We start from the raw sequence: 13,432 nt of genomic DNA on the forward strand, positions 1-13,432 counted from the left end.
AAGGAGATGTCTGTCTTTACAGTGCTTCTTGCTCTTGTCATCAAGTGCATTCGTGTCAGAAAGCCTGCTGCGCTGTGCGTCTTGGCTCTCCTTTGGTAGCCTGCTTGGGAAAGAGCAGCTCCCCGCAGAGCCCCAGTTGGAAGAAATAAGCCAACACGTGGGCTAGTTGGCAGCCAGGGAGAGCAGGAAAAATCAAACCCAGAACGTTTTTAAAATGGCCAGCAGCCATCGAGTTGTGGAGTAGCTGCTTATGGAACCACATGGTCTTATTTCCATTCCTATTAGCCTCCTTTCTCTGGCATGTCCCACTTGCTGGCCAAGACCACAGATTTAGATGTTTACAGTGTTCATGGGGTGGGGTAAGGAGCGTTTGGATTTACCTGTTGAAGCTGTTGCTTTGCTTGTGGGTCCCCATTGGCCTCAGCTGTGATAATGTCGAGGCTGCATGCTCCCGAATCTTGGCTGCCTATTGGGAGAAGAGCTCCCCCTCATTTGGCCCCCATCTGGCAGTGTGTCTGTGTGGCTCTAGTCCATTTGGGCTTGCTGGGCTTGGAGACAGCTGGGTTTCCTGCTGTGTGAGTACAGAGGGACTGGAGTGTCAACCCCCTGCTGGAGTGTATGGCAGCTGTTGGTAGGGGCATTGCACTGTGTTTATCCCCAATGGCATCGCTCTAGTGGCTCTCCCTTCCTCCCATAACCCCCGGCTCTTCCTCCAGGTGTACAAGTGTGTGGTGAAAAGCTGCGCTCAGACATTCCAGAAGCTGGAGTCCTTTCTAGAACATATCAAGAACCACCAGGAAGAGCTGAGCTACCGCTGCCACCTGTGCAGCAAGGACTTCCCCTCCCTGTATGAACTGGGTGTCCACCAGTACTCCCACAGCCTGCTGCCCCAGCACAGTCCCAAGAAGGAGGTGGCCGTGTACAAGTACGGTAGCAATCAGAGCAGTGGTTACCAGGCGTGGTAGGACAGTGACAGCCTCGCGTTTCAGGCTGTGCCTGTGCTCTCAGAACAAGAGCTGAAAGGACAGGAGGGAAGCATGGGGAACCTCATTTTTCAGCCTCTGGAGTTACACTGGGCACCCTCGGTGCATAGCTGGGTGCCCTGCTGCCTCACTACTGTGGCCAAACACTGTGTGAGTCTGAGGGTTTAAGGGCCAAGGTGCAAATGTGGCTGTTGGAATTTCCTGTATTTCCACATGGAGCACAAGGTGGCTACCTGGGTGAACTAATCACAGCAAATAGTCAGGGGGCATGGGAGCTGCGTCCAGGCAAACGTGGCCATTCCACAACAGTCTCATTCTCGTCTTCAACGGTAGTAGGCTTTGTTGTGTGCCCCACAGGCCCCTGACTGTGAGACTCCCAGCCCCTCCAGCCCCTGCATGTGACTCCTCCAGCCCCTGTGTGTGACTCTTCCAGCCTCTGAGTGTGGGGGGGCGGGAAGGAGGAGCGGTTTGGGGATGAGTGTCTTTCCCCCACCACAACTCAAATAAATGTTGTGTTGTTATTTTATTATTATTGTATTTTCAGTTTTTTTATGAAATAACTACTATGAATATATAAACCGGAGGGGGCATAAGTTTATGGTCCTGCCTCAGGTGCAAAATTAGCTAGTTACAGCACTCCCTCCCCCGCCTTCCTCCGTTTTTGAATTGCCTTGGGTCACCCTGAATTGTCAAAATGGGTCCCCGTCTGGAAAAAGCTGGGAACCTCTGGACTAAGGGGTTTGGAGTATGAGAGGAGCTCTGAGCTGAGCCTGGGGCAGGGGGTTGGGTGCAGGAGGGGGTTCACGACTGGGACAGGGGATCGGAGCTGGCTCCAGCTAGACACTGCTTGGCACAGGTGGCTCCTGGGCGGTGGTGCAGTGGGGCTAACGCAGGCTCACCATTGCCCTGGCCCTTCATCACTCTCAAAAGCAGCCAGCAAACTCCCTCCCTCCCAAGCCCTGTTGTGCCCCCACCCTCATTCTGTGGGGATAGAATACAGGAGGAGAAGGGGCACCCTGACATCAGCACCCTCCTCTCCCTTCCCTGCTCTGCACAGCAAGCAGGAGGCTCCCAGGGAGGGGCAGCTGCAAGGAAAGGGCAGGAGAGGCGCAGCAGTGGAGGAAGGGGCAGCTGAAGTGGCAGCACTTGGTAGCCTCTTGACCAAACTAGTCAAGATCACCTGTCAGAGGCTCCAAGATCTACCAGTAGATCCCAATGACCACTGGAGTAGATTAAGAATTACAGTGACTTCCTGGAATACATCTGGGAGATTTTCCTGGATTGGGTGTATCAAGTGCGCAGAGGAGGCCCGTGCGTATAGGCCGACTCAGCCGTCGTCTAGGGCGCCGTGTTAAACGGGGCGCCCAATGATGACGTCACGCCATTGAGGGCTGTGGAGGCGGGGACACCGATTGCACGTTCTGCCTGGGGCACCAGCTGCTGGCAGCCCGCCCCTACAAATGTGTAAATGTTCCCTCTAGTTTTTCCATTCATGTGTGGAACACATTTTGTTATGTGCACTAAGGCATGTGCAGATGTGCACAACAGTAGAAACACATGTTGCCAGCTGCGAGTGCACTGCCAATCAGGTGGGTGGCACCAGAATCTCTCCTGAGTGGCCGCCCAAGCGCTCATATTACAGGGAACACCGATTTAGGTGCCATTATATTATGTGACTGCTGCTCCTGGGAAAGACTTGTAATATTTAGTCGTCCTTGTGCTTTTAGAGAGGTTGGGATTCATCGGGAGCTAAGAGACAAGTTATTGTCTATGAGAGCTGGGTGCTGGTAAGGTTTGATTTCCCCCACATTCTGTAATGATGCAGGGAAAAGATTCTTAAATTAGTAGAAACTATCAAGTGGAAATCTGGATTTGCAAACTCATGGGATTGGGGTTGGAAAGGAGGTTATTTCTGTAACCAGAATGCTGTGCATTTTGTTACTCTTTCTAACCAAACATTGGGAGAACTGAATAGAGGAGGTATTTGGAGAATAATGCTGCAGAGGGAGGGTGTGGTATGACTGCCCTGGCTAGTTCTCTCTCACATGCTTGCTCCTGTCTCTCCTCATTCAGGTGTGTCAAGTGTGTAAATAAATACTCCACCCCAGAAGCGCTGGAGCACCATCTGCAGACAGCCACTCACAACTTCCCCTGCCCTCACTGCCAGAAGGTGGGTGGGGCTTTGTGCAGATGTCCCTGAAGAGCTGTTTGGGTTTCTGAGTGGGGTGGGGAATTTGTCTCCCTTTCTTCTCCCTTCCCTCTAGGGGATGGAAGGGTTAGCTTGTTAGCCAGGATGCCTTACCCTTAATGGGGGAGGCTTACAGGTTCAGGTTAACCTGTGGGACTGGAACAACTCCTGCTCCGGCCCAGCAGGAGGCCTGCAGCAGAGAGGGGAGGAGTTCAGCTCAGCAGCTGCGGGAGACTGCTCCAGCCCAGCTGGGCGCCCCCCTTTAATCGGTTAACCAACATGCTTAACCAGTTAGCCAATTAAATGGGATTTCGCATCCCTACTTCCTACCTCAGTACACACTGGCAGGTCCTCTAGAACTTCTCGAAAGGAAGGAGGTCGTGTTCTGATCAATTAACTTTTCTCTGATTTTTCTTGACATCCCCTGAACTCTGTGCCCTCAGCCCCAGCCCTGCAAAGGGCTGAGCATCCTGAACCCCAGTTATCTGTTCACAATAGAGGGCGCTCAGCACCTCACAGGATCTGACCCTTTCACAGCACAGCAGTACGGGGCATCAGGCTGGCTTGCCTCCTCTCCCAGGGTCAGGGTATGTCTACACTACCCTCCTAGTTCGAACTAGGAGGGTAATGTAGGCATACCGCACTTGCAAATGAAGCCCGGGATTTGAATTTCCCGGGCTTCATTTGCATAAGCCGGGAGCCGCCATTTTTAAAACCCCGCTGGTTCGAACCCCGTGCAGCGCGGCTACACGGGGCTCGAACTAGGTAGTTCGGACTAGGATTCCTATTCCGAACTACCGGTACACCTCATTCCATGGATTGAGGTGTACCGGTAGTTCGGAATAGGAATCCTAGTCCGAACTACCTAGTTCGAGCCCCGTGTAGCCGCGCTGCACGGGGTTCGAACCAGCGGGGTTTTAAAAATGGCGGCTCCCGGCTTATGCAAATGAAGCCCGGGAAATTCAAATCCCGGGCTTCATTTGCAAGTGCGGAATGCCTACATTACCCTGCTAGTTCAAACTAGCGGGGTAATGTAGACATACCCTCAGGGATGCCAAGAGGAGCGAGGCTAGCTTTAGGGCGGTTTGGGGGTTTCCTTGATTTCTCCTTCAGTTCCCACTGTGACTATTAGGCTGTTCCCTCTCTGAGGAACTGAGCCTGGCTGACGCATCCTGTAGCACCACAGCTCGCTAAACTGTCACTTGTCCCATTCAGATAACGCTCGGTGTGCCCCTCCCACTGTTCCTTCTGGTTTGGATGCAGGCTGTCAGGATAAGCCTGTCCTGATAGTGTGACTGGAGCTAAACACCTGGGCAGCCTTTGGCTGGGAATGTTCTGATCACATCTCCCCCAGGGGCTGAGGGGCAGAATTGTGGGTGTTGAAATCTAATACACTTTGTCTGAAAATCTAGATTAAAATATGGACACTTGCTCCTCTGTTTATAGCTAAAGAGCTGAAAATCTTGCAATGGGGGCAGGAACAATCTCAGAGGAGTGACCACTTTGTACTGAGGTAGCTCGGGAAGGGGAAACACAGTCCCTGCATGGTTAGTAACCCATCTTTCTTTACGTATCCTCTGTTGCCCCCAAGGACACAAGTATATCTGCACCAGGGTGTGCCCATGCCAGGGTTAGCATGCTGATTTTTACATCTAGATGTAGGGTTGTCTCTTCTCTGTCTCCCATTGATCATGTGGGACTTCCCAAGTGGCAGGGATGGCAGCCTGTGACTGCTGCTCTAGGAAAACACACGTGGCACATGCCTGAAACAGCAATGTTCTTTGCTTCTGTGTTTGTGAGTTGCTAAGATTGCCTCACACAGAAGCAATGTAACATAGTAATTAGAGCGCAGCAATGGGCGCTAGAAGCCCAGGATTCTCTGCCTAGCTCTCATGTGGACTGGTAGCATTGTCATCAGCAGACCATTGGACTGGTGGGTTTTAGCTCCCCTGTGTGTGAAATGAAGTGGTGTTAATGTCAGCGTGACAAATATTACCTGTAATGGCCAAGTGCTGTGATGGGTGAGGTTCGGCGGGGATGACAATGCTGTTAGTACGAAGTGCAATGGGCACTTTGGTCACACAACTGATCTCAGTCCTAGCCCCAGGAAGTGGGCAGAGAGCGAGCGTCTCAGATATTTCCTTCTTGCTACAAACACTGTTTGCAGAGGTTGCAGCCTGTGCTGCGTTAGCGTCTGGAGCTGTTTTAAAGCTGTGTTTGTGTCTTCCTCCTGGGGTTCTACAGGCCTCCTCTCCTGAGCAGAGAGCCTTGTTATGGGATTTTGTTACACATACTCCAGCAGGCTCTGGGTCTCTAAAATGGAGGGATTAATGCTATGCCCAATCTGGGCAGGCCCTTCAGGGTGCTGTGCATAGTTTGCACCGACAGTCTTCGGCAACCCCCAATATCTGACCCCTGGCAAACTCCTGGGCCCCAGTATCCTTAATGGCTCTGCCTCGGAACAGAGCTGGCTGGGGCTAACCCTCCTGTTACAGGCCCCTCCTTTTCCGTGCTCACAGGTATTTCCCTGTGAGAGGTACCTGCGGCGACATATGCCCACGCACGGAGGCGGCGGCAAGTTCAAGTGCCAGATCTGTAAGAAATTCTTCCGCCGGGAGCACTACCTCAAGCTGCATGCCCACATCCACTCCGGTGCGTATGCTCTCTGCTGCTTTGGGCCTCCTTTCTCTCTCAAGAATCCCCCAGGGACAGAGCTGTCCGGATGGTATTGGGCAAGGGTCAGTATTGCGTGCTGGCTGGAGTAAGTAGTGTATTGCACAACCATAGGTGCCGGCTGCGGTTCAGAGTAGAACCATGCTGCTGAGACAGTGTTAGCTGTTGAGACAGTGAGGTGATCTCCGGTCAGTACCAGCTGGGCAACAGGAGTGCAGCACACAGCTGCCTTCCTGCCTTCTCAGCCCTGCTGGGGCTAGCTGCATTCAGTGGGAGCTGTAGCCATCCACCCATTGGCCTGACTGAGTGTTGCTGGCATGGGGCCTTTCAGGGAGGAACTTCAGAGATAGTTGTGGGAGTGGGAAAGTGTCACCACTTCCCGGGCTCATGTTCTCCTTCCGAATCAGGGCATTCCAGTCACGCTCGGGCCTTAGGGGGCACGGAGGGCTCTCTCTTTGGGGAGCAGTAGTCCCTGGGGGCGGGCTGGAGATGATTCGCCTCTCCTGGCTTACCTCTGTTTTGATTGGTCTGCAAGATGGTGCTTTCCTGTGATTCTGCTGCCTGCCTTATCACAGCAGGGGGGCAAGTGATGCTGGCAGGTTGGAAAAGCTGTGTTGTCTTCAGAAGTGGCAGACGGACCTGCCTTTGGGGAGGGAAATGGAGATCCGTTATAGGGTACGTCTAGACTACATGCCTCTGTCGCCAGAGGCATGTAGATGAGGCTACCAGGCATAGGAAAATGAAGCGGCGATTTAAATAATCGCCGCTTCATTTAAATTTACATGGCTGCTGCGCTGAGCCGATCAGCTGTTTGTCGGCTCAGCGCGATAGTCTGGACGCACAGGGGTCGACATCAAAGGCATTTGTCGACAACCCAGGTATGCCTCCAGACTATTGTGCTGAGCCAACAAACAGCTGATCGGCTCAGCGCGGCAGCCATGTAAATTTAAATGAAGCGGTGATTATTTAAATCGCCGCTTAATTTTCCTATGCCTGGTAGCTTCATCTACATGCCTCTGGCACCAGAGGCATAGTCTAGACGTACCCATAGTCACCTGGGCTCCCTCCTCTGAGTGTTATCCTTTGGGCTTTTCACACAGTCATCTCCCTGGAGCCCACTGTTAATATTCTGGCCAGGCGCGATCTCCTGAAGTACCCTCGTCTGGGGTAGGGTGGGACTTGGCTTCATCAGCAACAGGTCATGCTTTTGCTACTGGGAGAGATGTAGCTAGAGGAAATTCCTTTCCATGGCGTGGCTGTCACGTTCCTGGGCTGAAGTGGGTAACCCAGCTTGTTGGGAAAGCAGGGGACATCACCAAGCACTAATGTGGAGGCTGATGCTGCTGTTCAAGTGGAAGGACTAAAGTGTTATTAGAACAATGAGAAGTTCTGGGGCCATATGCCGCCTGTATGTCCCTGACTGTGTGCTTCTGTCCTGCACAGGTGAAAAGCCCTTTAAGTGCTCTGTGTGCGATGCAGCCTTCAACCGGAAAGATAAGCTGAAGCGCCACATGCTGATCCATGAGCCTTTCAAGAAGTACAAATGTCCCTTCTCGTATGTACCAAGTGGCCCCTAACAGTCAGGCACAGAGCTGCCTTTGGTTGTTCCTGAGATCCCACTGATCTTCCTCATCTGCCCAGGGAAAGGGCTCTTATAGGTTCCCCGAGTGCATGGACAGTCCCTACCACGTGGCACCAACTGTCCGCTTTCTGGGGAGGCTCCATGCTGTCGTGCTTGTGAGCAGGGAGCTGGGAACCAGCAAGTCCCGAGGTCCAGTCCCAGCCTCTGTCATTTGCTTGCCCAGTCCCTTCACCTGAAGGTGTGTGCTGAATGTGAATAAATCCCATGTGCTCTGCCCTCAGAGGTGGAGTTGTCTAGGGCATGAGGCACTTGGGAAGGTTTCAAAACGCCTTTCAACCTTTGACCGAGATCTGGCTTGCCCCACCCACTCAGTTTGCGGCACTTTTGCTGCTGCTTCTGCCTTCACTTTTGACGCTGCTTCTGTGTGACTTTCCAGTGGAAGCCAGGTGCATCCACATTGCAGCACAGTCGGGAGGCTGAAATTGTAGGGCCCTTGTCATGACACCCAGTGGAGACACCCAGAGCTCTCTGTGGCATGTGGGTGGTAAGGGATGGTGTCTGAGCAAATGTATGTACTTCTTTCTGTCCTCACCATCCCCCAACCAATTCAGTCTGGTTACATGGATGTTTATTCTTACAGAAACCACACAGGCTGCAATAAAGAGTTCAACAGGCCAGACAAGCTGAAAGCTCATATACTCTCCCATTCGGGTAAGTGGCGCTGTGGGTTTTCCCTTGCTGCCCGTATTTGTGAATGAAAATGGTGCTTCAGTTCAACCAAAGTGCTGTTGGACAGGAAGGAGACCAGCAGGCATCTCTGGCTTTATTTTCCAAATAGAGCAGTAGTAGGGGGTAAGATGCCTAAGAACTGTCAAGTGAGTGGACTGCTAGCCCCCCTTTATGGCTGTGATAAATAGGACTCTTATCCTTTTCAGCACTGTTGCTGGATAACACGTGTCTACATTGATTCCACCCCCTAAGTACATTGTCCTAGAATCCATAGAAGCAAGAGATGCCAAAGCCCTTGTGAAATCAATCCGCTCCGTTCCCCTGACACTGCAGGATTCTTCCCTGAAGGATACTCTCCTGCTTTGTCTGGCTATCACTTAAGTGATGAGGCATCCACCGCTTCCCACAGGAGATTTTCCATAATCTGGTATGAGAAGTTCCCTGTGCAGTAAAACTAATAGCATAACTCACTGACTCTGCAATCAGCCCTTGGCCCTTGTTCAGTTTGTAGCTGTGTCCGATCCATGCACATTTGAAGCTCTATAAATAATAAACAGTGTGGCCAGGTTAGGGTATAGGCATTCGGAAGCAAAGCCAGGAGATTAGGTGTGCTCATTTGCATATTAATAGCTAGAATGTTCTGTCTGCCTCACACCCAATAATGTTGCTATGTCAAAAGTAACCTCTTGGGATTCAGATGAGCGTTTGTCCAAGTTCCCCAGCCACACTCTTAGAAACAAACTCCCAGGAGCTCTGCAGTTCTTATCTGACAAGTAGCACCCCTGTCTCTGTCATGTGCAGAGCCCTGAGCAGAGCAGCGAGATGGAGTATGCACCGAAGATGCAATTGATGGGGGACATCACTTTGTTCCTCCAATGAAAATAAAGAGTTTCAAAAAATCAGTTCACTGTCTTTATGGTTCCTAAACCAGAACTATCTTAAGTTTAAGAGCACGCGTTTCACTTGTCACTGTGCTTTCCTGTAACTGCTTTCATGGTGTATCACTCAGCTTTTAAGAATTCCCTATAGGGGCAGGAACAAACCTGAAATTAGGGTTCCAAATAACTTCCGGCTCCAGCCTGCCACACACATTCTCTGCTTGTGCGCACATTTTTAAAAATAGAAAATGAAAAAAATCTGTTTTCTTGGGGGAGGAGGTTGATTAATTATTCTAAGCAGTAAAACAGCACCAAAAAAAGTGCTTTGGGTGTGGATTTTTGTCTTTTTTTGTCCAAGCAATAGTTAAAAAATGGCTCTGCTTTGAAGAGCAGGTACAGCCATCCAGTCCCATTGCAGTGTGATTAACGGGTCCACCCACCCTGTAGGGACCAGAAACTAAGCTTTTTCTCATCTTGGGCCCGACTTAGGAATGAAGATCCACAAGTGCCAGTACTGTAACAAGTCCTTCAGTCGGCGGGCTCACATGGTGGAACACCAGCGCTCGCACACTGGGAACTACAAGTACCGCTGCCCCACATGCAGCAAGGGCTTCACGCGTCAGAAGTACATGAAGGACCACAAGTGTCGGCTGAACTCCCCCAAGGACAAAGAGATGCAGATCAGGAAGGCCCAGAAAAAGCGGGGAGCTCGGCGGAAGGTGGGCCTTCCTCTTCCCAGCCAGCTGGCACTGGCAGAGCTGAAGGACAGTGCAGAGGGAGAGAACCCCCGGGAGAGTGACCCCAACAAAGAACAGTTTCAGGAGTCAGATGCAGTCCTGTCCATCGTGGTTGGTGGGTCGGCAGCTGCAGATTCGGACCTGGTAGTTCCTGGTCAGCCCAGCAGCATTGCATCCAGTCTTGCCCTGGCAGAGTTGCAGACTGGTTCTGATGTGCCATGTGCAATGCTGGCTGTGCCCGTTTACATTCAGACTACAGACTGATGATATGTGACCTTTGTGTGTTTGGTGACTGGTAGGGGATCCACATTTTCTTCGTGCACTTCTGGTGTTGCCAGACTCAAGGCGAGATGGGCTAAAGTGTCTGGATCGCAGTGATACAGAGACCAAAACTCTTGGGTATGGAGATAGTGGCTTTCATCTCCACCCACCTGGGTACGTGACTGCATAGAACCCAGTGATGGCCAGCTTGCCTGGAGGGGAATGGTTACATTTTCTTGCCTCTGTTCAGCACTTTTCTGTGCAGGGGAGGGGTGATGACGAGCCCTGAATCAGAATAGAAAGACTGGTGAAGATCTTCAGAGCAAATGGTAAATGCTTCCGTGAGCAGAAGGCTTTGCAAATCACCCTCTGCCCCATTCATGTTTTTATTTTAAAATGCATATTGCCCCTTATATGGGGAGGGACACGTCCAAGTGCAAACACATGGTCCTTTCTACTGGAAGCAAGTTCCTCTTGATATCCTTAGGGAACATTGTTCATAAAAATCCTAATAGAAACTGCCAATCTCTCTCTCTCATCTCTACGTTAGCAGAAAGGCTGTACTGTCTATACTGTGTGTGTGCAAACACAGTGGCTTTGGTGCTGCAGCTGGTCTGCATGAAATTGGGGTGACCAGCATCTGCAGCTTTGTTCCCACAGTCTGTGTCACTCTTTAGCCAAGGGACTCAAAATGCCATGGACACAAATGAGTTAATCTTCACGGCAGCTAAATATTTCTTCCCTTGTCTAGCGGGGAACCACAGCATAGCGAGTGAGTGACCTGTCGCAGCTCACACAGGAAGTGCAGAGCTCGGGCTTGAAGCCAGATTGTCTGCTGGTCTAATGCCACCCCGGGCTTCTCCACGCTTTCTCTCGTGTGCTGGAACTCGGGATACGGACCATGGCTTGAAGTGGTTTCTGTGAGAGTTTGGTTCAATGATTCTCAGCACCCCACTGTAAAATTGTCCCAGCACCTTTCCTTTCCCTTCCCGCTAACTGTTAGAGTCGCAAGATTCACTGATGTTGCCAAACTGGCCAAACCACATGAGGAAGCAGGAGCCCCATAGGCTGGGGGCTGGAGTCATGAGATCCCGCTAGTTGGTTAACAGGTTAAATGTTATGTTGACCTAGCATTTAACTGATTAACGGGGATTAAAATCCCATTTAATTGGTTAACCGGTTAAGTATTGTTTAACCTGTTAACTGATTAAATGGGAGGGCTGAAGCAGCACCCCCCCCCCCCCCCCATGTGCTGCAGGTAGGGGCTGCGGGGCACCTGGGTCTGCTGTAGCCAGAGGATACTTCGGCCAGCGCAGGCCCGCCAGACAGGCTGCTGTAGCCCGGCCAGAGCAGCCCCTGTCTGTGGCGGGTCCCCCGCCCCTGAGGCTGAAGCAATTCCCTTCCCAGGACTAGTGGGGAGTTGATCCAGCCACCACCAGTTAAGCGGTTAAACATTCGCAGCCCTACCATGCAGCCATGGGAGACCATGTTCAGGTGCCTGCGCTGGCTCCTGCTCCTGCACCAGTGGAGCTCTTCAGTCCATGTGGCGAGAGCTTTTCCCAGCCCTCTGTCAGATGCTGTGTATTGGGATTGATGGGCATCAGCGGGACTCCCCAGTCAATCTTTCCCTGACACAGAGAAGCTCCGTGCATGCAGGTGGAAATAAGTTGCCAGATAGTTTCACAAAAAATACCGACCATGGCAGAAAAAAAATGGTTGAGCAACAAAAACCCCCCAAACAGAAAAAACCACTGCACAGAAAAAATGTCTTGGCCCCTTTAAATCCTCATGCTTCCCCATCCACACTAGATGCAGCAGGGAAAGAATGTCTCAAGCAGTCTTCCGTCCAAGAAAAACAGAAAATACTGGACATTTTACATGTCGGGTATTTTCTGCTTTTTTTTTTTTTTTTACCAGACAGAAGACACAAATACCGGACAGTCCGGATCAATACCAGATACCTGGCAACCCTACATGGAACATTAATTTAAAATGAACTTCATTTAGTGCTGCTGAAGAGAGACGCGTGGAGAGTGCAGCAGACGGTTTGGCCTCCATAGAGCAGGTAGGATGTGGGCAGCAAGAGCTGCGACTCCTTCCTTTCTGACCTGCTGGAGGATCTTCTGTAGCCCAGCCACACTTCAGCCTTCTTGTGCAGACAACAGTGGCACATGCCTGAAACAGCTGCTTGATCATTAGAAGGGGCAACTTGAATGAGAGCACCCTCTCACCTCCTACCTGGCCTCCTTTGGGATTAGTGCCAACACTGGCTTCTCCATTACTTTGTCTAATGCCATTGTAAATTACAGTGGTGCTGGAGCTTCCTTCTTGGGTATCTTTTCTGTGCTGGGCCCTGGATTCAGAGTAAAAGTGAACTGGACAATGGTCAGCATTTCCAGCAGGAAGACTTGACCCTTGCTAGTGCTGCTGTGAACTTAAGAACCAGAGGGTATGTCTACACTACCCTACTATTTCGAAATAGGAGGGTAATGTAAGCATACCGCAATTGCAAATGAAGCCCGGGATTTGAATTTCCCGGGCTTCATTTGCATAAGCGGGGCGCCGCCATTTTTAAATCCCCGCTCGTTCGAACCCCGTGCCGCGCGGCTACACGCGGCACGAACTAGGTAGTTCGAATTAGGCTTCCTAGTACGAACTACCGTTACTCCATACTCATGGAATGAGGAGTAACGGTAGTTCGAACTAGGAAGCCTAGTTCGAACTACCTAGTCCGTGCCGCGTGTAGCCGCGCGGCATGGGGTTCGAACGAGCGGGGATTTAAAAATGGCGGCGCCCCGCTTATGCAAATGAAGCCCGGGAAATTCAAATCCCGGGCTTCATTTGCAATTGCGGTATGCCTACATTACCCCGCTAGTTCAAACTAGCAGGGTAGTGTAGACATACCCTGAGATATTACATTTCCTGGAGCTGATCACTGTTACATTGTCTATAGGAAGGGTGGGGTGTTGCAGTCTTATTTTGGGGATGTCCAGTGTTCAGAAACTCTGGTTCCCCTGTCCCCTTCTTGCCTTATACATGAGAAAGCTTGTAGAAAATGTGCTGAAATTGTGCACAAGTTTCTGGCAACCAGAGCAGTAGTAATAATGCTATAATGCAGTGACCTGGCTGACCAGCATCCTGTCCTGTGTGTAGCAGCTTGCTCACAGCACATGGTTCAGAGATATCCTTCCTGTCGCCTGTGGTATGTTCTTCTAATCCAGAGGCAGTAATGCACAGGCCTCAGAGATAGAACACAGGTATCTTGTTCATCTCAGGGCAGCCCTGGCAAGGTTGTTCCCTCACAGCCCCTCCAGGGCTGGGTAACAAGATGATGTGACTTCTACCTCTTCCCTTGGCAGACTACTGCACGGTCTAATGCAGTGGTCCTCAACATTTTGGGG

The 13,432-nt window shown here is 51.2% G+C and overlaps 1 protein-coding gene across 5 annotated transcripts in view; it reads left to right on the forward strand.

Annotated features, from left to right (window-relative positions):
• The window catches only part of ZNF341 (zinc finger protein 341), a 34,901-nt gene extending 22,420 nt beyond the window's left edge, over nucleotides 1-12,481 (forward strand). For 3 of the 5 annotated variants that reach the window (XM_075901512.1, XM_025184797.2, XM_075901513.1), the window contains exons 10-15: nucleotides 717-925; nucleotides 3,057-3,153; nucleotides 5,691-5,823; nucleotides 7,288-7,399; nucleotides 8,067-8,137; nucleotides 9,523-10,552. In XM_075901512.1, the coding sequence (XP_075757627.1) occupies nucleotides 717-925; nucleotides 3,057-3,153; nucleotides 5,691-5,823; nucleotides 7,288-7,399; nucleotides 8,067-8,137; nucleotides 9,523-10,034 (1,134 nt within the window). In that variant the 3' untranslated portion in view covers nucleotides 10,035-10,552. Of the gene's footprint in view, nucleotides 1-716; nucleotides 926-3,056; nucleotides 3,154-5,690; nucleotides 5,824-7,287; nucleotides 7,400-8,066; nucleotides 8,138-8,956; nucleotides 9,463-9,522; nucleotides 10,553-11,948 lie in introns of those variants that run through there. The other 2 variants (XR_012896581.1, XM_075901514.1) reach the window with 2 other exon arrangements.
• The last annotated feature ends 951 nt before the right edge of the window (nucleotides 12,482-13,432 follow it).

This window comes from Pelodiscus sinensis, chromosome 18, assembly GCF_049634645.1.
Source record: "Pelodiscus sinensis isolate JC-2024 chromosome 18, ASM4963464v1, whole genome shotgun sequence".
In the NCBI taxonomy this organism is placed as follows: Eukaryota; Metazoa; Chordata; order Testudines; family Trionychidae; genus Pelodiscus; species Pelodiscus sinensis.